The sequence below is a fragment of the Esox lucius genome, chromosome 11, assembly GCF_011004845.1.
Source record: "Esox lucius isolate fEsoLuc1 chromosome 11, fEsoLuc1.pri, whole genome shotgun sequence".
NCBI lineage: Eukaryota > Metazoa > Chordata > Actinopteri > Esociformes > Esocidae > Esox > Esox lucius.
In genome coordinates, this window is record NC_047579.1 from 583,297 (window position 1) to 609,723 (window position 26,427).

At 40.4% G+C, this 26,427-nt stretch overlaps 2 protein-coding genes across 4 annotated transcripts in view; one reads left to right on the forward strand and one right to left on the reverse strand.

The window, feature by feature from the left end:
- tspan4b (tetraspanin 4b) lies at positions 1 to 13,476 on the forward strand. The gene is made up of 8 exons (XM_010866923.4): positions 1 to 757; positions 2,526 to 2,595; positions 6,836 to 7,027; positions 7,425 to 7,499; positions 10,638 to 10,733; positions 11,130 to 11,243; positions 11,611 to 11,694; positions 12,403 to 13,476. Exons 2-8 carry the CDS (start codon positions 2,527 to 2,529, stop codon positions 12,469 to 12,471), a joined length of 699 nt encoding a protein of 232 aa, XP_010865225.1. The 5' UTR covers positions 1 to 757; position 2,526; the 3' UTR covers positions 12,472 to 13,476.
- The window catches only part of bcl2l12 (BCL2 like 12), a 21,213-nt gene continuing 7,655 nt past the window's right edge, over positions 12,870 to 26,427 (reverse strand). For all 3 annotated transcript variants that reach the window (XM_010866919.4, XM_010866918.4, XM_010866917.4), the window contains exons 3-8: positions 18,131 to 18,359; positions 17,275 to 17,497; positions 16,667 to 16,801; positions 16,507 to 16,580; positions 14,532 to 14,798; positions 12,870 to 14,114 (exon numbers count right to left, since the gene is read on the reverse strand). In XM_010866919.4, coding sequence (XP_010865221.1) covers positions 14,073 to 14,114; positions 14,532 to 14,798; positions 16,507 to 16,580; positions 16,667 to 16,801; positions 17,275 to 17,497; positions 18,131 to 18,359 — 970 coding nt within the window. In that variant the 3' untranslated portion in view covers positions 12,870 to 14,072. The remainder of the gene's footprint in view (positions 14,115 to 14,531; positions 14,799 to 16,506; positions 16,581 to 16,666; positions 16,802 to 17,274; positions 17,498 to 18,130; positions 18,360 to 26,427) is intronic.

A 26,427-nucleotide genomic window follows, 5' to 3' on the forward strand; every position in this document is an offset into this window, starting at 1 on the left:
AGGAGAGGAAGTGTGTGTCTGTGTGTTGTAGGGAGTGGAAATAGAAAAAGTCAGCAACTGTGGCAAAGTAAATGCCTTACATATTTCTCTGCTCTGCTGACTAGAATAATCTCATAAAATATTGTTTACATTTGTTAAGAGAGAGAAATATGAGAGTAGAGTAAGTGTAAGTGTAAGAGGGGGAAAGGCAACAGGGTGAGGAAGATGTAGGGTGGATGAGGAACAGCAAAAAGAACGGCTGCAGGAGATAATCAGAAAAGGGAAGCAGGAGGGGGGCACAGGGACAGAGAGGGGGGGCGAGCAAGAGAACGAGAGAGGGAAAACCGAGCGGCAACAACATGGTCACATCTGGAAATAATTGAGTATGTACAGAGAGAGACAGAGAGCAAAAGAGAAAGAGAGCAAACGTTCGTGTTATAGATAAGTCAGAGGACAGAGACTGAGAAAGGATAAACAAACTGTAGATTGTGGCATAGATATTACATTCATCAGCTGAGTTAAAGATTGAGGAGTGGACTAGGAAAAAGGGACAGAGAAAAAAACTAAGAACAATCAATACAAAACAAGACAACAGCAAACTCAAATTGTATGCATTGGAGATTTTCAAATCTTGAGGACCAGGGAATTGAGGGGACTGACTGGAAACCCTGATTTGAAACTACATCGACAAAACAAGGCGAAGAGTCAGGAGAACAAAGGAATCTCTCTTTTCCTGTTGTCATAATTTGTCAACCCTGTGGAGCCAACCTTCAGACAGGTAGAGTGGGCTTAATTAAAAGGCACACACACAGACACACACACACACACACGTAAAAAGGTTGAGGCAATTCACTGTATCCTGAGTCCTTGTAATAGCATAATCATTTGTGATAACATGATTAGTAAAACTTTTAGACAAATACATTTCCTGTAATTGTCACCATAACTCAAGTCATAAGATCTGTAGATATGTCTCCAGTTAAGATCAGATATGTAGATACTTCTCCAGGTACGTCTATCATTGAAAAAGCCAAACTATGCTTTTGCACTACTTACCCTACAAACTCTATATTCCATTATGAAGAATTTGCTACCATTTTCAAAGCACCTTATTTGTACAGCATCTATCGCCAAAGCACTAAAAAGTGAAGATATTAAAAGTTTGGCATATATATTTTGAAACTTTATAGATTTTTGGGTAGAAAGTGTAGAACAGTTAAACAGTAAATCACCTTTGTATGGTGAAATCCATTTAACAACTGTTCTGCCTCCAAACTCCACACCAAATTGTTTCTTATTTTTCTGTGGCTGGTCATGGTAATTAGGCTCCACAGCACAATTAGCACTTGTACAGGCACACACACACACACACACACACAGAGACACACAGAGACACACAGAGACACACTACAAGCACATGCATACAAGTATGTACACACAATTGGCTAGAGAAGGGAGGTTCCTTCCTGCTCCAACAAACTGACTTCCTGTGTGGAACTGGTCACTAGATTACAACGCAGTGACTGTGACTGTCAGACCAACGTAGGAACACAACCTACAGAAATTGACCACGCCCAATGTACTGGCTGGCCACTACAACACACACCTTGGCTTTTCTACCCTTGTTTGGACCAGAACAAATACAAAATATATATTTTTTCCCTTACCCAATATCTAATCCTAACTTTAACCTCAACAATCAAAACTTCATGCCTACTCTTAATGCCTTTACTCTAGACCTTAACCCTTAGCCAGAAATAGCCTTTTTGCGTGGGGCCCATCTAAAAAACATTGTGGGGAGTGAGTTGTTGGGTTCTATAACATATGGAATGTTAAACGTGTAACATGCAAAAACAAACATATTTACTTTTTCATCCTTGTGGGGACAAGTGACATAACTCTGATCCCCTTTCCCTAGCCCTAACATAACTCTTACCCTTACGCTAAACTTATTAACCTAACCCTAACCGTAACATCAAACTTTATGTCTAAACTTAACCTAGCCCTAACTGTAAACATAATTAGTAAGGCCTAAACCTGAAGTATATCCTAATGTAATAATAAGCCCAACTGAAAATTTTCCCTAAACCTAACCCATAAACCTACAAATCACATTTTCCTGCACACATTTTTTTTCATGTCTTTTCAGGTTTACTACATGTTTGGGTGGCAACATGTACACACACATGGATCATACCCACACACAATTCAAACCCCGCACAAATCAAAAGAACATCCCCAACCCTGACAGCCACAGAACATACCACAGTGAACCGTATTAATACCTCCACAAGTCAACCAACCACAAAACTCAAAACCATCTGCTTCTACAACCACACCTACAACGTGCAGCATGCTCAAGCTATATTGGATACTTTTCAGTAATCTTCATAGAGCTAGTCTTGAACTAGGTACAAAATAATAAAAACATTAATTGAAGACTTATTTTCAAGGTCTTTTCAACAAGAAATATATATTTTGCTCATATGGTTAGCGCCCTTTTGCATGTGTTCAGTCTTAACAGAATGCTTTGTTGTCTCTGTCAGGATGTCGGTCTCCCGGAGGTGCCTGTGCTGTGTAAAGTATCTCATGTTTGTCTTCAACCTCATCTTCTGGGTCAGTAGCTATACATCTCTCTCTCCTCGGGAGTGCTTATATTCCTTTAAAGGTGTGATCTTATGTATTGCTGTCTTAGTAGTTCCAATGAATGTAGTGGGGAAGGTCACCTGCTGGTTAGAACATTTCACCAGTAACTGAAAGGTTGTGAGCAGATCCTGAGCAGGTAAAGTGGAAAAATGTGTTGATCAGAGGAAGACAGTTTACCCTAACTGATCTCCAGTTGTTGCTATACAGAGTTTGGGAGTAACTGATTACAAAAAACAGTAACTGTAATCAGTTACGTTACCAACTAAAATATTATAATCGGATTACAGATACTTAAAAAAATAAACATGATTACTTTTGGATTACTTCAATTGAAAAATAATATTTGCGCGGAATAATTATGACACGCTGCATGCTTGTTTTTTATTTATTACGGTTTTAAAAACATCGTTATTTGAACCAAAATGAGCGCCTCAGCTGTTGTGTGTGTGATCATCATGCGCGCAAACGTGGACGCGCGCAAGCAGTTTAGTGACTGATGAGGCGCTAGTTGAACTGATAAAAACAGTGTGTATCTATATTAGCCGACTCATTTAAAGGTGATTTAGTTATCTACTCGGCGCATCTTTCAGAACAATGACAGGCGATAGGCCTACCTCGTGTTATATATTAGTTCAAGTGTTATATATTATATAGTTACATTTTCAAGGTTCATTTGTCAAATGCACCGAACAAAACAGCCGAGAAGAGTTCAACAGAAAACCTCAGACAGGAAATGTTTTTTAAGATTAGGCAACTATTTGTTAGATAGCTGTAACATGGGCTGCCTTCAAAATAAAACATTATATGGAATTAATCACGATACTTAAGGAGAAAAGGTGTGTTGGGAAGCATTCTGCCGAAGTATTTGACGCAACCACCTCAACTCCGTCCATACATGAAGGCAATGTGATTCTGCTTGCTTTGCATCTCAGAATATTGCATCCATTGTTTATCATTGGCTGCTGACGACATTGACTTAAAGCTACGAGTGCACGTGTATTATCACAATTTATTTCTATCATTTGCGATTTGAAAATCAATTGCTTGTGGCCCTAATAATCATACGTTCGCGCGGATAAAACGTATTTGTGTGCGGGTGTTCTCGATTGCAAACGTGCGTTCGTGTACCAAGGGCTTCTGCAGCGTTTTGACAATGTTAGTGGTTGTGGAGCAAAACATCAGACTACTGTAGATTAATGTACGCGCGAACAATGTCAATACCCTTTTTGAGAAATGGCCATTTATTTTTCAACAATGTTTTGAAGGAATTAGAAACATGAATAAAACAAATAACAGAAAAGGTTAACACATCCTTCGATTTTGGGGTATGTTCAGATAAACAGCCAGATTCTGGAAGATCGAGGGAGATTAATTGGAATGACTGAATATCTGACAGACCTTGAGCGTGTAATGTTGAGATGTAGCCCAATCATATTGAAGTTGAAAGCAATGTTTTAGAAACCCTATCAAAAGTCGCTGTACAAAACCTATAAGTTAAAATGCAAATTACGTTTTGGCCAGCTATGTTAACTCTAACACTGATTGATCCCGAAAAAGGGTGATCAACTGGTTGTAGGCTATTCCTATTTGTTTTCTTAATCCTCTTAATATGAAAGTAATCTAAAAGTACAAACCCGATTCCAAAAAAGTTGGGACACTGTACAAATTGTGAGTAAAAAAGGAATGGAATAATTTACAAATCTCATAAACATATTTAATTTATAATAGAATATAGATAACATATCGAATGTTGAAAGTGAGACATTTTATAATGTCATGCCAAATATTGGCTCATTTTGGATTTCATGAGAGCTACACATTCCAAAAAAGTTGGGACAGTTAGCAATAAGAGGCGGGAAAAGTTAAATGTACAGATAAGGAACAGCTGGAGGACCAATTTGCAACTTAATATGTAAATTGGTAACATGATTGGATAGAAAGAGCCTCTCGGAGTTGCAGTGTCTCTCAGAAATCAAGATGGGCAGAGGATCACCAATTCCCCCAATGCTGCGGCGAAAAATAGTGGAGCAATATCAGAAAGGAGTTTCTCAGAGAAAAATTGCAAAGAGTTTGAAGTTATCATCATCTACAGTGCATAATATCATCCAAAGATTCAGAGAATCTGGAACAATCTCTGTGCGTAAGGGTCAAGGCCGGAAAACCATACTGGATGCCCGTAATCTTCGGGCCCTCAGACGGCACTGCATCACATACAGGAATTATATTGTAATGAAAATCACAACATGGGCTCAGGAATACTTCCAGAAAACATTGTCGGTGAACACAATCCACCGTGCCATTCGCCGTTGCCGGCTAAAACTCTATAGGTCAAAAAAGAAGCCGTATCTAAACAGGATCCAGAAGTGCAGGCGTTTTCTCTGGGCCAAGGATCGTTTAAAATGGACTGTGGCAAAGTGGACAGTGTTCTGTGGTCAGACGAATCAAATTTTGGAAAACTGGGACGCCATGTCATCCGGACTAAAGAGGACAAGGACAACCCAAGTTGTTATCAGCGCTCAGTTCAGAAGCCTGCATCTCTGATGGTATGGGGTTGCATGAGTGCGTGTGGCATGGGCAGCCTACACATCTGTAGAACAACATATGCTCCCATCAAGACGTCGTCTCTTTCAGGGAAGACCTTGCATTTTCCAATGACAATGCCAGACCACATACTGCATCAATTACAATGTCATGGCTGCATAGAAGAAGGATCCGGGTACTGAAATGGCCAGCCTGCAGTCCAGATCTTTCACCCATAGAAAACATTTGGCGCATCATAAAGAGGAAGGTGCGACAAATAACCTAAGACAGTTGAGCAACTAGAAACCTGTATTAGACAAGAATGGGACAACATTCCTATTCATAAACTTGAGCAACTTGTCTCCTCAGTACCCAGACGTTTGCAGTCTGTTATAAAAAGAAGAGGGTGATACATTTAAAGTGATACATTTTCTTAGTTTAAACATTTGATATGTAATCTGTTGTATTCTGAATAAAATATTGAAATTTGAAACATTCTGTTTTTATTCACAATTGTACAGTGTCCCAACTTTTTTGGAATCGGGTTTGTAATACCAATTTTTGAGTAATCTAAAAGTTACGTTACTGATTACAAATGTGTACAGGTAATTTGTAACTGTAATGAATTACATTTAAAACGTAACCTACCCAACCATGTATACAAATGTGGCCTCAGTCAATCTACTTGGTAAAATGTAGCTAACAACAACAACGTTTCTAAGCTCCAACTCAGTTCTGCTGTTTAGCCTGTTCTGATCTGTTACAATCTATATTTGGAACCATAAGAAATAGCAGATTTGGGACTATTCGTCTGATTTACTTATCTTTATTGTGGTCCTGTTTGTACTCAGTTCCAGTCTGGTCGGTATATATTATGCTCACCATGTTGAAAACGTTCCTCTGCACCTTACTCTGTACACACACATGGATCACCACACACAGTGTAATTTATTGGTGTAATACATTGATCTGACCTCTTCTTTTTTATCCCATTGAATATAGTTTCTTTTGAGTACTCAATGTATAACTCTGTGTTGTCTTGCACTGTCATGCCTTTGGCCAAATCACTGTTGCAAATGAGAATTGGTTCCCAATCACCTTACCTGGTAATATTAAAAGATATTTGCCCTTATGAGATTCAAAATAAACATGAAAGCATCCCATCTCTAAATTATCTTGAGGTGCAACATCATAACGGGCCAGGAAGTGAAAAGCTGCTATAATGTGGAAAACACATGATTAAGCTACTGGTTCGCCCCACTGAGGATCTAGAACTACAGTACATTCCAATAACTATATATCATGCTGGTTGGTAGGAACATATGGAAACACACTCAACAGTGACTTCTGCCAAAACTCTGCTTATGTAGGTCAAGCACGCAGCATTGATGATTTTGTCCTGTATTTGCTTTTGGAAATGCATAACTCATGATATCGGCTAGGCTGATCCCATTTTTAAGAGCTTTCACCCCTGTAAACATATACAGTTCTGGGACCAGCCATGGCATATAGGGTGATTCACAATACAAAAACTATCGAACCAAGGAAGTGCTGTGTATGGCTTAGTTAAAATTTCTAGTATCAGACAAACTGAAACAAATGGATGAAACTTTGAATTTGGAGTGAACTAACTTTTTACATTATGGGATTCACCCAAAGTCACCTTTTGATTCTCATGTCTCCTCTGTAGCTGGGAGGGTGTGGCCTGTTTGGAGTGGGTGTGTGGCTATCATTCACCCAGTCCGCGTTCTCCTCCCTTCCACTGTCTTTTCCCTCCCTCTCCGCTGCAAACCTACTGCTGGTTGCTGGTGGTGTCACCATGGTGACAGGCTTCCTGGGTTGCCTTGGAGCTCTGAAGGAGCAGCGCTGCCTGCTGATGACGGTGAGACCCCATGTTGTCACAAACAGTTACTAGATTAATTCTTGAGACAGTAAGGTGATAAATCCGTTGTTCTGACCCTGAGGCCGTTAACCTTAATTGCTCCCATGTTGTTGCTGAAAATGTTTTCTCAGTCAACTTGGTAAAACAGCGATCATCTTTAACCATCAGAAACTACATACATACGTAGAAAAAGGGTTATTTGGTTCCTTGACTGTCCTCATAGGCCTATTTTATGTTTGGGGGTTCTGAATTAAAACAAAAGGTTAATAACTAGAAATGGTTCTACTTAGGGTTTTAATCAAAATTCAGAGTGAACCACAACACACAGTATGAAATACTGACACACAAATACTACATCCCCTAAACTAATTTTTTTCTCTCTCCCCTCCCTCCACAGTTTTTTATAATCCTTTTGCTCCTGGTCTTGACAGAGTTGACCCTGACTATGGTCCTCTACATCTTTAACGCTGAGGTGAGTGAGTGAACTGTCTATCCCCAACACACCAGGTTGCTCATAAAAGTCCAGCTTAACCCATTAACACTTAACAAGCCCAAATAGGGGGTCATTCATAAAGTTTTACAAGTGTTCTAAATTACCCACAGGTTTTTAAAAACCTATAGACGAATAGAGGTTGATGCACAAGGAAAAGTCATCAACATTCTACAAGTTCTCTACATTCAGGAATTTATTTACATTGGAGAATACACCTGAACACCTGTATACTATGTGCTGAATCTGTCTGATTGTAAACGATTACAATCACGGCAGTATATAAAATAAAAGGTTATGGATTTGATTTGAATGTTTGGCCAGTATGAAAATGTACATTTAGGTCGGGAACTAAACGTACACTGACACAAGTTATTTTAGCTGTATACTAAAATATATTCAAGTTACAGTTAAATAATGAATATGTGCAGTCTCCCAGCTTTAATTTGAGGGTATTCTCATCCATATTAGATAGGGTTTAGGAATTACAACTCTTTAATATGTAGCCTCCTCTTTTTCAAGGGACCAAAAGTAATTGGACAATTGACTCAAGAACTGTTTTCATGGACAGGTATTCCTTCATTATTTCTTTATCAATAAAGCAGGTAAAAGGTCTGGAGTTAATTCCAGGTCTGGCATTCGCATTTGGAAGCTGTTGCTGTGAACCCACAACATGCGGTCAAAGGAGCTCTGAATGAAAGTGAAACAGGCCATCCTTAGGCTGCAAAATTCCATCAGAGAGATAGCAGGAACAGTACAGTACAAAGAAATGCAGTTAGCATCTAACCAGAAGTGCAAATAGAAGAGGGCAGAAAATGTACAATTATATGTATATTACAAGCGGAATGTATAGATATGAAATTGACAAGTATGCAACCCTCTGACATTTTTGTCCTTTTTGCTAAATATTTTCTGTTGATTTGGTGATAATTTTGTCTGTGTTGCAACTAGGGGCAATATTTTTTGGCAGAATTCTTATTTTTAGTTACATTTTTGAAATCCAATGTCTTTAACTCTTACATGTCTTTTATACTCTGTTTATGAATATTGCACCCTCTTGACACCTTCAAGGACAAAATGTCCCATTGACTTCCATTAAAAAAAATTTTTTTTTTATCTCACTGCCATTACAGTATAAAACCATGCATTCTGTAATGTAAGCATTCCATTTTGAAGAAAAGTGTATTCCACCACACACAAACAGACACACACATGCGCACAAAAACTCTTGGGGCCCCTTGGTTGTCACATGGCTCCATAATATAACTTGCAAAAATACAAGAATTTCATCCATTGGCCTACAATGGAAAAATGGTTGAATCTGGTAGAATACAGTAAACATTTCAAATATCACAACTTTTCTTCAAAATGAAATGCTTACATTACAGAATGCATGGTTTTATACTGTAATGTCAGTGCGATAAAATCTTTTGTTTTTAATGGAAGTCAATGGGACATTTTTGTCCTGGAAGGTGTCAAGAGGGTACTAAATTTGAGGATGGCACAAAGGTTAAGTATAATGTATGTTACAAGTGGGATAATATTTGTGCAGGTACAAATGTCAATTCTAGATGTGCAACCGGGATGCAGCGATAGCAGCAATGAGGTCCCCGATGTAGACATGCATCGGGGACCTCCATCATCAGAATTTGCAAGTCAGAGTAGTACAAAGGGAGTAGTGCAACGTGGTCCCTGAGAGGCGGCGAGGGGGGGGGGGGGGGGTTATGGTTAGTGATGGTTAAGAGTTCAGCAGGGTTACAGTAGATGGAAAGGAACAGCTCCTGAGCCTGCTGGTGTGGGAACAAAGAGACCTGTACCGCCTTCCTGATGGTAGGAGGGCAAACAGTTTGTGGCAAGGATGTGAAGGGTTTTTGAAGCTGGACACACACACCCAGGAATTTGAAGCTGGACACGCTCCACCTCAGTGCCATCGATGACAACTGTGTAGGATGATCGTAGGATCCTTTCCATAGTAAAGAAAAAACCCTTCACAACATCCAGCCAAGTGAAGAACACTCTCCAGGAAGTAGGCATATCATTATCCAAGTCTACCATTAAGAGAAGACTGCACGTGAGCAAAACAGAGGGTTCACCACAAGGTGCAATTCGTTCATTAGCCTCAAGAATAGAAAGGCCAGACTAGACTTTGTCAAAAATATCTAAAGAAGCCAGCCCAGTTCTGGAGAAGCATTCTTTGGACAGATGAAACTGAGATCAACCTGTATGAGAATGATGGGAAGAAAAAGGTATGGAGAAGACTTGATCTGAAGCATACCACATCATCTGTAAAACATTGTGATGGCATGGGCATGCATGGCTTCAAATGACACTGGGTCACTAGTGTTAATTGATGATGTGACAGAATACAGAAGCACCCGGATGAATTCTGAAGTGTATAGGGATATACTGTCTGCTCAGATTCAGCAACGTTGATTGGACAGTGCTTCACTTTACAGAAGGACAATGACCTAAAAAATACTGTAAAAGCGACCCAGGAGCAGAAGTGGAATATTCTACAATGGTTGAGTCAATCACCTGATCGCAACACGATTCAGCATGCATTTCTCTTGCTGAAGACAAAACTTAGGGCAGACAGACCCACGAACAAACAACAACTGAAGAACGCTGCAGTAAAGGCCTGGCCAAGCAACACAAAGGAGGAAACCCAGCATTTGATGTACACGTGTTCCAGACTTCAAGCGGTCATTGCCTGTTAAGGATTCTCGACAAAGCATTAAAAATGAACATTGATTTATGATTGTGTTAACTTGTCCAATTACATTTGAGCACCTGAAATAAGGGGATTGTGTATGAAAATAGTAGTAATTCCTAATAGTTTCATACAATATTTATGTTCAACCCCTTGAAGCTGAAAGTATGCACTTCAATTGCATCTGGGTTGTTTAATTTCAAATCCATTGTGGTGGCGTACAGAACCAAAATCTTAAAGTTGTGTCAGTGTCCAAATATTTCTGGACCTAACTATACACTCACTGCTTTAAAGAACATCTGCTGAATGACTTAAATGTAAACAAGTTTTTTTTTGTAAGTATCCGGCTACTACACTAAGGCTCACATATAATCGATATTTAATGTCTCCCTATGTATTCCTTCTTTCAGCTGGACATAAGAGCACAGAATGAGTTAAAGGAGGGGATGAAAGATTACATGACAGACAAAGGGCTGAAGACGTCATGGGACAATGTGCAGATAATGGTAGAGTGGGGATGGGGTCAGGGGAAACCCACCAATCTTTAGTCTGTCACCTTATATGGCTCTTCTGAGTGTTCAATCTCTGTTTAGAGTGGATTCAGTTTAAATCACCTGGACTCAGTGTGTTGCCAAACATTGTGTTGCCAAATCCACAGTATTTTGTTCAGATGTCAAAATGAACTGGGCCCACTGCCTATTTGAACAAATTGATCATTAAATGGTCTTTACTTCCAGCTATTACGCTAAAGCACTGAAAAAAGGGTTTAGCTGACAAAATCTCACACTAGTCATTTGGATTCCCGAATAAAGAGGTTTGTGAAGTTTCTGATCAAAAGATAGCTCTGGCAGACAGTCAGAGACAGTGAGATAACATATAATCCCTTGATATTTGTCCCTCAGTTTAAGTGCTGTGGTGTGGCGGGCAAAGAAGATTGGTACAGCGTGATAAACGGAACGCTCCCCTCGTCCTGCTGCTCCAATCATATAGGCCAATGTGTTGACGGATGGAGCGAGGTCAGAGCATTTCTCAAACATGGGGGGTTAAGGGTCAACAACTTGCACACAAGACATTTCCCAGCTGCCTACACATCTAATAGGGTCAAGATGTTTGTGAGCTCACACTTCCAAGAATGTAAAGAATGACACTGAGTAAGATGCCAACAAAATTCCCTCGACAGCATTCCTTCATCACCCAATTTTAAGTTGTAGTGCGCTCATTCCTTCTCCCATCTATCTTCCATTCTTTTCCCCCATACCCAACCACCACTCCCCCCCCCCCTTCGCTCTCCCCTCATACTTCCCCTTTGCTTATTTCCCTGACTTCCATCTTCTCTCCTCACCTTTGTCCTTCTGTTTCCTCTCTTCTGGTTCGCCCTCTTAGCCGTGTTACGACAAGGCCAAAAAGTGGCTCCTCACCAACATCACGTCAGTCCTGGTGTTTGGAGTCTGCATTGGCATTGTCCAGGTAACTACCTCACACTGGACACAATTTATCAATCAGTGTCATCTTGTATGAATGATCTGTGTTGGCATTCTTCACGGTTAAATTCCATCAAGCAGGATCATTAAATTCTAGTCAACCATTAATGAAAATGGTTGACTATTTGCACAGTCTGAAACCTCAAATAGCAAGCAACAAGAAGTTATTAAAGTCCATAGTAAAGTCATTGGTAAGTTCACCAGATCATCAGGTGACTATGGTACACTAAATATTGATGAGCATCTTTTTTTCTCCATGCATTTTTTGGTGTAAACTAAATCCTCTCCTCTAATTAAATGTCTTAACATTTTACTCTTAAAAAACAATAATTGTAATATTTCACACTGTCCAGGTTTTTTTTTTTTTGCAGATCAATGTTTTTCCTCTGACAGTACTGCTTAAAGAAAGCTTAAATTTGTGCTTTGACAATACTGTTCTACCAACACTAAACTAAGCAGTAAGGCTCTGGTACATGTGTATTGACCCTACATGGGAATACAATCCATCCCACTGCCCTTTCAGAAAAAAACTGTCAGCCAATATACCATCCTCTGTCTTGCATTTCAAATAAAGCAAGTCAGAAAGACACATGGGCTCCAAAGAGACTCACATTTTTTTGGGAAAGTAATCTCTTGCCCAGCTTTGTAAAATATACACGTCATCAATATACTTACATAACTCCTCTTTTTTCAGATCCTGGCCCTGATTTTCTCACTGCTGATGTATTGCCAGATTCGTCGGGCTGAGAAGTACCTGGAATGATCTGGAACCCACCCTTCACAGACAGGACAGGCTGAATTAAAAAAACTCCCCAGTTATCAAAGAATGTTCACACAACAGAGGCTTTCCTTTGCCTATTTGACAAGATTTCCATGACATTCTGGGAACTAAAGTGTTAGCTGGGTCCTGAATGCTTGGGGATTTTTTCTTAAATGCTTTAATTCTGATACTAATATATTGTTATTTTCAAGTCTGTCAAAAACATATTTTTGAAAACAGACATTTCAGCAGTTGCTTTTATCTGGATTGATGGTTCTGAAAAAAGGTTTCCAAAGTAGAAACACTTCACTGAAAACCACTGTCTTGCCTTTGCAGTCAAGACCAGACAGCCCAATATTACATTACACATGTAACATATAAAAAAAGAGCAATGAAAGAGGCATTATGTAGAATGTTTTCATTATAAGAACATTAAAATCTGCGGTAATAGTGGAAAGACTGTTTCACAAGCTTTTAGGATCAGCAATGACTTTGAGTGAATACAGAAGCGCATCGTAAAATTCAGAATTTCTATTGGTCAGAAGAAGTTGCAACAGTTTCTGTTGTCAAATGGAAATGTGGAACCCTCATTCTCTTCCAACTTATCACTCGGACACACAATAATATTTCCACAAAGAACCAATGACAGACAGGCAAGTGACATTACAATGACATTTCCTGGTTGCTATAATTCTAGTTCAAAACATTTATTTCCAAAAGAAGAAACTTGCAATCATTTTGCCATCTAAATCACTTTTAAATGTTTTGAATATCCAAAAATATATTTTTCTACAGTATCTGTAAGCTGGTTGACCAAAAATTAAATTAAATCTCAGACTGTGAGCAAATGCATAGGAAAATAAGATGTAAATCCATTCCTGTCATTTGTACACATGTTGAGTGGTAGTTGTAAACGTGCACATTTTGTAAAAAAAAAACAATCACTTGTATGAATGTATGAATGTTGTAGTAGTTCATATTTCTAATAAACTTGTATTCTAAATCGTTCCATAATGTCTATGAGGAATGTATTCATTGCTGTTATTTAAGATGCTTTCATACACTTACTCCATCCAATAGACAAACATTGATTATATGGCCTAGGGTGGTGCGGTGGTGAAAGCTGCAGCCTTCAGTACACACATACTGCTGTCTTATGGTTTTGATTCCTCACGCTTTGTCTTTCTCACTATCAATTAAACACTGATAATATAGCATAAAACAAAGCATAAAACAAACAGTCAAAACATAGCACCACAGCTACTTCACAGTGATCTAGTCATAACAACAAGTAATGAAACACAAACAAAATCAATGTTTCTGTAAAACATTTATAGAAAAACATTAATAAAAAGGAATTTTAAAAAGTACATACAAATTGGAAACATAAATACAAGTGTCAAACTTCTTTAACGTGATAAAAAACTCTTATAAAAAGCTACTTCTGAGGTCATAGGAAGGGCCCTGATTTCTACCTGACCTGACCGAGAAACAGTCCTTGCATGTCACAGGTTAAAGTTCATACAGTGTTCTTTTGTTCACTGTTTCAAGGAGGTAGTTAAGGTTTTTCCCAATTTCTGATCTCCTTTGGCGCTGTAGAATTGTCAGTCGTATTCCAAAATCTCCTCCAACCGGACGATACTTTCCTACAGATGGAAAATGCAAGATATGGGTTTAGAAATGAAGGGACAACCAGCACCATATGCCAGTGGTGGTCATTGACATCACCTGCCTCCTGGTGCTTAGATTTGGATACAACAGTTAAACTTGGACAGATAGGGGGTGCCAAGGTTAACCTTTTCATAAAAAAGCATTACCAATTCCTACAACCTAACAATGCCCAAAGTTTATATTGTGTTACAATTTATACTGTCAGTTTAGGGGAAATTAAAAAACTAAGCAAAAAGGAAAGCCTAACCCACATTAAAAGCTAACAGCAAGTCCCATCGGAAAAGAGGGTCTTCTAAATGACTGACATGCAAATGTCCGCAAAGGACAGCTTGTATTTTGGATAAACAGATAGGGCTCTGATAAAGGACCAGGCAGTCTAAGCTAATACACACCCATCCGCCTTGGCTCTTCACCCAGGGGACAAAGTTCTCCATGTAGCGCTCGGCGTAGCCCTGCATGCGCTGTGTCCCTGTGGCTGTAACCATGCGGCGTGACACCTCCATTGTGACGGCTACCCGTCGCAGGGTGGGACTGCTGGCGGGCTGTGGCAGGGGCGAGGTTGTGGCCTGCTCTTGGCTCGCGAAGGTGTCCAGGAGCTTGGCAAAAGACGGGTAGGATAGACGGGTCAGCGTGGAGCGCAGGAAGGGGTCCGACTCTATCTGGATGAGGGAAGGATGGAAGAAGAGGTGACACCACAGCAAAGGTCTATGTCAGGACTATTCAAGAGGGTTCATTTAGTTATCAGAAGTATAAGGCATAAAGTGTAATGCACTTAAAAATAAAGATGCAAATAGTTGTGGTATAGGTGGTACTGTATGTAGTTCATAAAGGTAGGTGTAGGTGTACATGAAGTGTTATGTACTTAAGAACAATGCAAGTAGTTTAATTAGTAAAGATGTATGTAGTTCATAAAGATATACGCAGGTGTAGGTAGTTACTAAACTCAACTAAAAAGTGAAAGTGGAAATACTTATTAAATATGTAGTAGGTGTATGTACATAGTAAAGCAATAAGTAGTAAATGAGGATGCTCTTAGGAAAGGCGTAAATAAAAGGTGTACATAGTAAAGGAGTGTTGTTCTGGCACGTTACTTGTTTTTAACTCCTTGTTGATGTGCCGTGACAGGAATAATTAACTTAAATTCTTAATTTTTATGAGTTTACCAAAAAGTTATTTACGCTTCATTCATCTTTTCTACACCAGGACTCAATTTGGACATCATGAACAGAGCTACTCACCCCTGATCAGCTGAAGCTAAGTACCATTATGCCTACTCACTGTAGTTGTTTTAATTTTCACATGAAGGAGAACTATCGTCTTCAGGTAATGTAACTAAGTTATAAGCTCGGGCTCAGACGCAATTATCAAACAAGAGTTATCTTGGTGTAGAAAAGGAAAAAACAGTGTCTGTTCCACCATGTAGAAATAATAGTGTTAGCTCCCCACATAGTCCACACATCTGGATAACTGTGAAGACATTTTGTTGACTTGCTAAACTTGGGTTGCTTGTTGAGCTGAAAGAGCTTCGACTGGTTTTCCCAATTGGAGTCAGAATTAAGGCCTGACCTGTCTCCTGATGGGTTTAAGCAGCAGACAGCTTTTACTGGTAGCCCTGAAAAACTCAAAACCCTAATAATCGACTCAAATACCCTCAGAATTAGACTAAAGAATCATCCGGCAATCATACATTGTTTACTGGGGACAGGACCAGCAAAGTAGCTGCAAATCTGTGGTTGGTGCTGGCGAAGTGTAAAAGTGTAGAGAGTTTAGTTATTGTTGTTCACGTTGGTACCAACAACGTTAGGATGAAACAATCAGAGGTTACAAAGCAGAACATAGCGCAGTGTCAGCATGTTAATAAGCCAGAAAGATGTGTCAAGCAATTGTCTCCAGCCCCCTCCCAGTTAAGGGTAGTGATGAGATTCTCTTTAAAGATTGGACACAGCCCGCATGCATTTATTTACCTGCTTGTTATCTGAATGTTTTACATAATGTCATATGTAAAAACATTATGTGGCCCAAAAGGTCATGTACTCTTATAATCTTCACCTGGCACAGCCAGAAGAGGACTGGCCACCCCTCAGAGACTGGTTCCTCTCTAGGTTTCTGTCTGAGTTTCAACACTAGCAGGGAGATTTTCCTAACCACTGTGCATCAACTCTGTTGATGCTTCCTCTTTGGCGTTTCAAGCTGGGTAGTGTAAAACCCCTTTGTGACCACTGCTGATGTAAAAAGGGCTTCATCAAATACATTTGATTGATTTAAGTTGTAAGTATTATGTGGTTAGTAAAGCAGTAAATAGGTGTACATTGTAAACATGCAGTAGTAAACGTGGATGTAAATGTCATTATAAACATGAAGCCTTACCTTAGAGTTCATGATGTCCGCTTCCATAGATAGTACCTGGACCAACTGGCGCACCACTTCTTCTTTGTCAAGTTCTGAGGACAAAGAGTGTGGGCTAGAAGGTTAAAAAAAATAAGATGAGCCATACACCAACGTAGCATACAGAATGTGTTCCACTTACCAGGCGGAGGTTTCACTGGGGTGGCAGCAGGGCTAGGTCGTGGGCTGGGTTTTTTAGGCCTCTTTATACTTTGGGAACGTTGAGCAATCCTTTCCAGTGTCCCAGCCACCTCCTGATAGAACTCAGGAGGGTGCGCTACAGAGAGGGTTTGGAGGAAAGAACAGGAAAAGTGGATTAGCAGGGGGGTCTCCTACTCCGGTCCTGTAGAGCCAAATTAAATGACATGCTTTTGTTCCAGCCCAGCACTAAAACAGCTGTTTGAAGTAATAAACTATTCACTACTGGTCTTAAGTATCTTTTTTGACCATAATCATACGTGGTGGGTTAGGGTAAATGGGTAGCTTGGGATTACATAAAAAAATAAACATCTATTTCCCCAAAAGGGGGATAAAGGACGGATTCAATTCTTATGGCTCTGCGTTCCGTTTCAAAGAAGCTTCCAAAAAGTGTAATTGCTAACTAGTGTTAGAGCAAGTCCATGAAAAAGGCTAATATGTTAGTTTCGGCATATGAAGCTACCTCCAATGTCCTTTGTAATGAGTCAAAAATAAATCCCAAACCCAATATAAATTATATTGTTTGGAACAGTTCTGTTCCAAAATGCTTACTGGGGGTGCCGACCGGTGCATCTGGTGATGGCCCTACATGACGCGCCTCCTCATTGTCTTTATCCTTCTCTGGCTTCTTTGGAGTAGGTTTCTCATCGTCTTTAACCTTCTTTTTGATGTTAAAGAAAGAGGATAACTGGCTTTTTAACTTATTCTTTGCTCTTTTCTGCTCTCTCCCCTCGTTCCCTTCATCCTCTGATGTAGAGGGGGATCCAAAGTTTTCCTGAGGAAATGAAAACTGTGAATATGAAGTTGTGTATCTAAGCATTTACATATCAATGATGGATAATGTAATAGTTTAACTGCATACATATCAATGACGGATAATGCAATATTTTAACGGAAAAAATAAAACAGCCTTGACATATCAAAACTACATTTCCAGTGGGTACTCAGATAGCGGTAAACATATACTGCTGCAGCATTGCAACTGCTGCTCGATTCCAGCAAACTGCTATATCAGCACACACATCTGTTTTCTTACTCTCTCTCTATCAATAAGAGCATAGAATGCCTCAAAAGATATACCAAAAAATTATGTCCTTGAAGTCAGAGGAGCAGTTTTGCTTTAGGACTGATGTAATCTTTGCTGGAATTAAAAACATTGACTCACCGGTCAAAGGTTATTCAGTTGGACCTAAAACTGTAAAAACAATGAAATAGATATTGGCCAAAGGGGTTGGATGAAAAACTGGGCAAATGATCTGCATGTAAAACATACATCTTTCAAGCATGTCTTACTGAAGTGAAATATTGAACCCATGCTGCAGCAGTATATACGCACCAGAGGAACAACATAGACAACTGGACAACCGTAGGCCAATTTAGTATTTTTTCAATGTAGTGTGTTTACTACCTTGAATAACTCTCTTCCCTTCAGTCTATTGTCATTCTCCAAGGAGCTGCTTTTTCGGGCTTGGTCTAAACTGCGGTCTCTAGCTGAGTGACGGCCGGAGAGGGTGGAGGGCCGTGGCTGCAGCCTCCTCTTTATGAGGTCCTTGAAGCCATGCTTTTTTTCCTCCACTGAACTGATGTCTTCGTCCAGAGAGTCCCAGCCATTGTCCTGCCGCTTCTTAGCATTGGCACTGGAAATATAACACAGGAAAGTGGAAAGGTATGAACTAGGGCTGTCCCAAATACAATTCTTTGGGCTCCGAAGCTTTGTTAGTTATCAGCAACAAATATTCTGAGCTTCAGTCGCGGGGGGGGGGGGGGGGGGGGGGTAGAGATGGATGGCACAGCACTTCAATAACTGTCTTTTGATTTAATTTCAGTACAAATGGCATTTTAAAAGCATTTTGTTCAACAATTTTACATATCATGGATAAGTATAGACCAACAGAAACGCTAGTAATAATCGCTTCAGAATCCAAGACAATGCTTAACAAAGCACCGTAAAACAGCATAGTCCTAGTAGCACCAAAACATTTCAGATGTATTTCTAAGATGCATAATTCTTTGTAATTTCTCAGTATGGAATACATTGAAATTTGTCCTCAGCTTTTAAACCATTACCCATCCATACAAAGCAGTGGGCAGTCGCAGTGCAACGAACTGTAAAACACACATTTCAATAAACAATCTATTTTCAATCTTGCAAATAAACAAATGAATCCCAACGTTACGTGCTGAAGGAGGGAAAGACAGTCGCAAGAGAGGTTGCACAAACGCAGGTTTATTGCTGAACCAAACACTCGCACACTGCGTAAAAAAACAAGTACTGTGCTGCACAACACAGTTAAATATTTGTGTTAAGTGTTATTTATTTTGTGTTAAAAGAATATAAATGTCGGCACCAGAATATTATTTCCATCCATCCATCTTCTTCCGCTTATCCGGGGCCGGGTCGCGGGGGCAGCAGTCTAAGCAGGGATGCCCAGACTTCCCTCTCCCCAGACACTTCCTCTAGCTCTTCTGGGGGGACACCGAGGCGTTCCCAGGCCAGCCGGGAGACATAGTCCCTCCAGCGTGTCCTAGGTCTTCCCCGGGGTCTCCCAGGAAGGCGTTCCGGAGGCATCCGAAAAAGATGCCCAAGCCACCTCAGCTGACCCCTCTCGATGTGGAGGAGCAGCGGCTCTACTCTGAGCTCCTCCCGGGTGACCGAGCTTCTCACCCTATCTCTAAGTGATCGCCCAGCCACCCTGCGGAGAAAGCTCATTTCGGCCGCCTGTATCCGGGATCTTGTCCTTTCGGTCATGACCCAAAGCTCATGACCATAGGTGAGAGTAGGAACGTAGATTGACTGGTAAATCGAGAGCTTCGCCTTGCGGCTCAGCTGTTTCTTCACCACAACAGACCGATACATCGACTGCATTACTGCAGAAGCTGCACCGATCCGTCTGTCAATCTCCCGTTCCATCCTTCCCTCACTCGTGAACAAGACCCCTAGATACTTAAACTCCTCCACTTGAGGCAGGCACTCTCCACCAACCTGAAGTGGGCAAGCCACCCTTTTCCGACTGAGGACCATGGCCTCGGATTTGGAGGTGCTGATTTTCATCCCCACCACTTCACACTCGGCTGCAAACCGTCCCAGTGCATGCTGAAGGTCCTGGTTAGAAGGGGCCAACACAACAACATCATCTGCAAAGAGCAGAGATGAAATTGTGTGGTCCCCAAACCTGACACCCTCCGGCCCCTGGCTGCGCCTAGAAATTCTGCCCATAAAAATTACGAACAGAACCGGCGACAAAGGGCAGCCCTGCCGGAGTCCAACATGCACTGGGAACAAGTCTGACTTACTGCCGGCAATGCGGACCAAGCTCCTGCTTCGGTTGTACAGGGACCTGACAGCCCTTAGCAAAGGACCCAGGTCCCCATATTCCCGAAGCATCTTAGACTTTCCCGGGGAGGCTGAGAAGTGTGATCCCCCTATAGTTGGAACACACCCTCCGGTCCCCCTTCTAAAAAAGAGGGACCACCACCCCGGTCTGCCATCCCAGAGGCACTGTCCCCGACCACCACGCGATGTTGCACAGGCGTGTCAACCAAGACAGCCCTTAGCAAAGGACCCAGGTCCCCATATTCCCGAAGCACCCTCCACAAGATGCCGCGAGGGACACAGTCGAATGCCTTCTCCAAATCCACAAAACACATGTGGATTGGTTGGGCAAACTCCCATGAACCCTCCAACACCCCGTAGAGGATATAGAGCTGGTCCAGTGTTCCACGGCCCGGACGAAAACCACACTGTTCCTCCTGAATCCGAGGTTCTACTATCGGCCGTATTCTCCTCTCAATGAGGACTTGAATAAGCCCATTAATAGCCTGTTTGACTCATGCATTTAACGACCTGTTTTATTTCCTCTTTCCATGTATCATTTTAATTTGCTTTTGTTACACATCAGAGCCTAACTAATTGTAATAATTATTTAACGTAGCCTACTTTTACTTAAAAAAGTATCCTTTGCATCCTCACATAGTATTTCTTTTTTTTTTTATTGTTTTCGTGCTGGAGGTAGGCTACTCTATTACATGGTGTGCAGAGCTAAACAAACAAAAAGGCACTATCAAAGAGTCTACAGAGGAAAGTTGACAGCGAAAATAGGGCATTCAAAGATTAATGGAAAGACAAATATGCCTACCTAGTTTTTTGAATGCAACAGCCAGTGTCTTATTTGCACTGAAGTCGCTGTTTGCAAGGAGTATAACATTAGACGGCACCATGAGACGAAGAATGGCACCATCAAAGCGATTTTCTTGATTTTTTTTGTCAATCTTTTTGATTAAAATGTGAATTTGCTTTGTTTCTGTTCACGTGTTGGCACTGAGGCCCAGATTTATAAGCAAACGTTTCAATTATTTACTGTTACCTTTTTCATACCACACATTTCCCAACCTCTGTCAGAGGTGTGTCAAGCAAGTCCCAATTCAATGTACTCCAAATAAAGCATTGTTGCAAAAAACTTTCTTGCACTTTTATTTAGTAGGCACTGCAAAAATAACTTCAGGTAATTTATACAAATTGTAGAAATTCTTCATCATTCCCTCATCATTAAGCTATGTCCAATTTGTTAAGCTTAACTGTCCACATTACCATTACTGATAATAATCAGACCTCAACATCGGTATTGGTCTGTAAACCCGCCGATAAGACGCTCTTAAAAAGTGCCAGGGTATAACTTATACAAGTTTGCGCCAGGGTCTATTACACTGGTTTGCGGTACATAATGGAGTTTGATTGACAGCTTTGCTTGCAAGTTGGTGGAGACACTTTCTGCTTGCAGGCAGCAGTCAGACCGAGTCAGACAGCTGAGACGGCAGGATGGTTGACAAGCAAAATGCATTCATCATAGGTAATCTTTTACGCTATTCACCAATTATCGATGCTGGTGCAATGAACACCGACATTCCTTTTAATGGTAGAGGGGCCCTTTCCATAACTAGGGAAAACAGAACAAACATAAACGGATAAACTGATCACAATGTCATCTGGACTATCCATTGCCAAATTTTTGAGAATCTTGGTAGCTCACTCACAGGGGTAAAGTTATATGCATGTTTAGCTAAAGTTACATTACGTCCAATAAAAAGGTGGCCAACTCTGCATCGCTCTTCATCAATCTGCCACCATCTGATGAATGCCAAACCAAGATCTACCTTTGTCTTACTCCGTGCTTTATCAGACACTCTTCTTTGCTTCCGTATATTTTCATTTCTTATTCATTTTGGCCTTCGTCCACTATTTCTTATTAACTCGGGCCTAGTCCGCTATTGCCCCTTAAGAAATAGTGGGGGTGTTTGTGCAGTCTATACACGTGTGTGTGTGAGATATGACTCTATACAGGTAAAGGGTCTGGTATCCAAATATGATTAAATAACACATTATATCAGATATTGGGATTTTTCACTTGAATATCAGATTCGGTATTAGACCAAACAAATCTTTCATCAGGCTTTAATCACTAACTTCAATCTTCCATTATTAATCTGTATTGTTAACTCATAGGCCTATAGGGAACATCAGAACTCCCTGGAATAAAGATGACACTTGACAAGTGAAATGTCATCCACAGTACTAGGCAAATATGAAAATGTACATTTCAACCACCTGTTGCTTTAGCTATATCTGGTTCTCTGTTAACAGCCTGCAGACATCTTTTGGAAAATAACAAACCCCATATACAGTTGTGCTAAAAAGCTAGCATACCCTTGGAGAATTGGTAGTAAATGTACCATTTGTAAAGAAAACATGAGTGAGCAGGCAAAACATATTTTATTTCTTATGGGATTCACATTCAACTGTAGGTCATAACAGAATGGCATGATCATAAAACAAAACATGGAAACAAAGAAAAAAATTTAACTGACCCCTGTTCAAAAGTCTGCATACCCTTAGTTCTTAATACTGTGTATAGCCCCCTTTATCATCAATGACAGCATGCAGTCTTTTGTAATAGTTGTCTATGAGGCCCCAAATTCTTGAAGTGGTAGAGCTGCCCATTCGTCTTGGCAAAATGCCTCCAGGTCATGCAAAGTCTTTGGTCGTCTTTCATGAACCGCACATTTGAGATCTCCCCAGAGTTGCTCGATGATATTAAGGTCAGGAGACTGTGATGGCCACTCCAGAACTTTCACCTTTTTCTGCTGTAATCACTGGAGGGTCAACTTGGTCTTGTGCTTAAAGTAATTGTCGTGCTGGAAAGTCCAAGAGCGTCCCATGCGCAGCTTTCTTGTGGAAGAATGCAAATTGTCTGCCAGGACTTTCTGCTAACATGCTTCATTCATCATGCCATCAATTTTCCCAAGATTTCCTGTGCCTTTAGAGCTCACCACCCCCCAAAACATCAGTGACCCACCAACATATTTCACAGTGGGGATGGCATTTTGTTCACAATGAACTTTGTTGGCTCACTTCCAAACATAGCACTTATGGTTGTGACTACAAAGCTATATTTTGGTCATGCAAAGTCTTTGAGTGGCCTTTTATTGTGGCCAGCCTAAGGCACACCTGTGCAATAATCATGCTGCCTAATCAGCATCTTGATATGCCACACCTGTGAGGTGGATGGATTATCTTAGCAAAGGAGAAGTGCTCACTAACACAGATTTGTGAACAATATTTGAAAGAAATAGGCCTTTTGTGTACATAGAGAAAGTCTTAGATCTTTGAGTTCAGCTCATCATAAATAGGGGCAAAAACAAGTGTTGCGTTTATAATTTTGTTCAGTGTATAACCACATAGTTGTTTGGCTCCTTTTTAAATCATAATGATAACAGAAATCACCCAAATTGCCCTGATCAAAAGTTTACATACCCTTGAATGTTTGGCCTTGTACAAGACACAAGGTGACATACACACAGGTGAAAATGGCAAATAAAAGGGAATTTCCCACACCTGTGGCTTTTTAAATTGCAATTGTATAAATAGTCAATGTGTTTGTTAGCTCTCAGGTGGATTTACTGAGCAGGCTAGATACTGAGCCATGGGGAGCAGAAAAGAACTGTCAAAAGACCTGCGTAACAAGGTAATGGAGCTTTATGAAGATGGAAAAGGATATAAAAAGATAACCAAAGCCTTGCAAATGCCAGTCAGTACTGTTCGTTCAATCACATATTTAGAAGTGGAAAATTCCGGGATCTCTTGACACCAAGCCAAGGTCAGGTAGACCAGTGGTTCCCAAACCTCTCCTGGGGCACCCCCAGACATTCCATCTATTAGATGTATTCCAGAGCTAGCTCACCTGATTCAACAGGTAAGGGTTTGTTAATTAGTTAATAAGTTGATTCAGGTGTGCTAGCCCTGGGAAAAATCTAATAGATGGAAAGGCTGGGGGGGGCCCAGGAGAGGTTTGGGAACCACTGAGGTAGACCAAGAAAGATTTCAGCCAAAACTGCCAGAATAATTGTTCGGGATACAAAGAAATACCCACAGGTGACCTCAGGAGTAATTTAGGCTGCTCTGGAAAAAGACAGTGTTTCTTTCAAGGAGGACAATACGAGCTGCATGATCGAGTTGCCAGAAAAAAGCCTTCACTGCACCAATGGGTTACCCTAACCCTAACCCTAACTTGCAATAAAAGTATAGTTTTAATGGCTTAACTGATAAGATGAGCTGGCTTCCCTGTCAGAATCTGCCCTGATTCTAGTGTTAGACTATCCTACTATTTGCGGCTATTTGGTAAAACCCCCAGCAAAATGTTCTGAAGTTGACAAAATAAACATTACAACTAACCCACATACAGCTCCGGAAAAATTAAGAGACTGCAACTTTTACTTTCCTTTCCAAAAAAGGTGAAAAGGAAGTTGAAGGGTAAAAATTGAACAGAAGGGTTAAAATTAATAGAACACTGCAAATTGAATGCTTCTGTTCCTTTTCAACTTTTTTGGAAAGGAAAGGGAAAGGTGCAGTGGTCTCTTCAAAAATTAGTTGTGGCAAAAAAAAAAGGTGAAGCTATGCAAGCTGTCAACTATTCACTGTTTCCAAGTTTCCCTGAGCCGTCAGTAACTCTTCAAGCTCAGATTAATGATCTGCGATACATACTTACAAACATGTCAAAATATTCAGATAAGTAAACCACTATATACCTAAATGTGACAACATGAGACACGGTGGGGTAAACACAGACAAATAATTGCTGTATCAAGTACCCGATGAGTTCACCAGTCTAAACTATTAACCATAATCTAAACTATAGACCATAATATACAATGGGTTCGGTACTATTCCTAGAGCAAAAGAAAACTACCATATTGGTCAAAACTTCGCAATTCAAGTATAGCGAAATAAATCAATAATGGAAAGCCATTTTGCTTGCTCTTTACTCCTAAAGAGATGGCAAAAAAGTGACAAGATAAAAAAAAGTTGATTGGTATGTGTTGCCACTATCTACCTGGCAGTTAGTTTGTGGTGAGTCTGTTGCCATTTTGCTAGCTACTGTATTACTTGGTATAGCTGTGTCAGTGAGTGAAGGGGTGTGTGTGTAATTAGTAGAGTGTGTGTGTGTATGTTGACGTTGTGTGCATGCAAGAGTACTGGTTCAAGTATATGTTGGTATAACACCTGATGTCCACCAGATACGTCAAACTCGTTGTGTTGCGCCCAAAGTCATTCATTGTCAATGAAGCAATCTGAAAAGGTACGTTTCCAATGCGATGTTGCATTGTGGTGCGTTTGGTGTAATGCATGCATTCAATAATTTCTACTTGTTAGTGGTTTTACTTTTGCGATGGTACGACGGAAGTTCAAGTTCCCAATGAAAAGAGTATGTGGCAATGAGTGGTACATAGCATGACCATAGACAACTAATTAAAAAATTGCAGATTGTATCAAATGTTATATTATTTACAATATCAAATCTACATTCTTCAAGCTAAATTTGATAATCTGCTAAATAAAATAATTCAAGTGGCTACAGTAGCCTACCAAACTAGCTCAAAAACTAATTAAGTAGCTAGCTGACTGTTGTTGTTAGCTAACATTGTAGCAAATTACTGTACAATGCGAACGATTCTGCTCTAACTTAGCTGAATTACCAGCACCTGTTTTCCACTATTATAGCAGGCTCTCTCATTCAACTGCGCAGATATAACTGTAGTAGCAATCCTGCTCCAGGCAGCACTTTTGGAATAGATTTTTCGGTGGCAATAGGCCCTATGCACTTTGGCCGTGTAGAGCAGGTTCTCTAGAGAAAGCAAAAATAATCTCCTCCCAGCTTCCATTTGTACACCTTGCACATGTGCGTCAAGTACAAAAAAATACGTACAGGACATCCGACAAAAATAACATAATCTAAATGTTGACGTATCTGGTGGACATCAGTCATAAGTGCACACATGTTGATACGCATTCTATATGCACATACATGCACACATACTTGTTGGGGAAGTTTCTGAAGCCTGATGCATTCTTACTGATTAAAGGACTTGAGTCCCATTGTTTAGATAGGTAGAGGAATGTGGGGGATCTGGTATTTGCCAAGGAGGTATCATTGACTGGTATCAGCTGATGAAATGGTTACTCTTTATTTCCTCATCTGTACAACTCATGAGGGCATCTATTGTCTGTTCGGGTTCGGTTGGAACTTTTAGAATTGAAGAAGTTACCTATGGGGGGAAGGAGAGCTTGTCCTTTGTGTGAAGCTTAGGTAGTAACATAAAGGGAATGTGTTTTATTGGCATAGGACAGCATCTTACCACACACCTTTTTCACTG

Excerpts from the sequence above, each read along its gene's own strand:
- tspan4b (XM_010866923.4), top strand. The coding sequence starts at position 2,527 with ATGTCGGTCTCCCGGAGGTGCCTGTGCTGTGTAAAGTATCTCATGTTT. Across the intron at positions 10,734-11,129 it reads GGGACAATGTGCAGATAATG|TTTAAGTGCTGTGGTGTGGC; the intron begins GTAGAGTGGGGA and ends TTTGTCCCTCAG. Across the intron at positions 11,244-11,610 it reads GTGTTGACGGATGGAGCGAG|CCGTGTTACGACAAGGCCAA; the intron begins GTCAGAGCATTT and ends TCGCCCTCTTAG.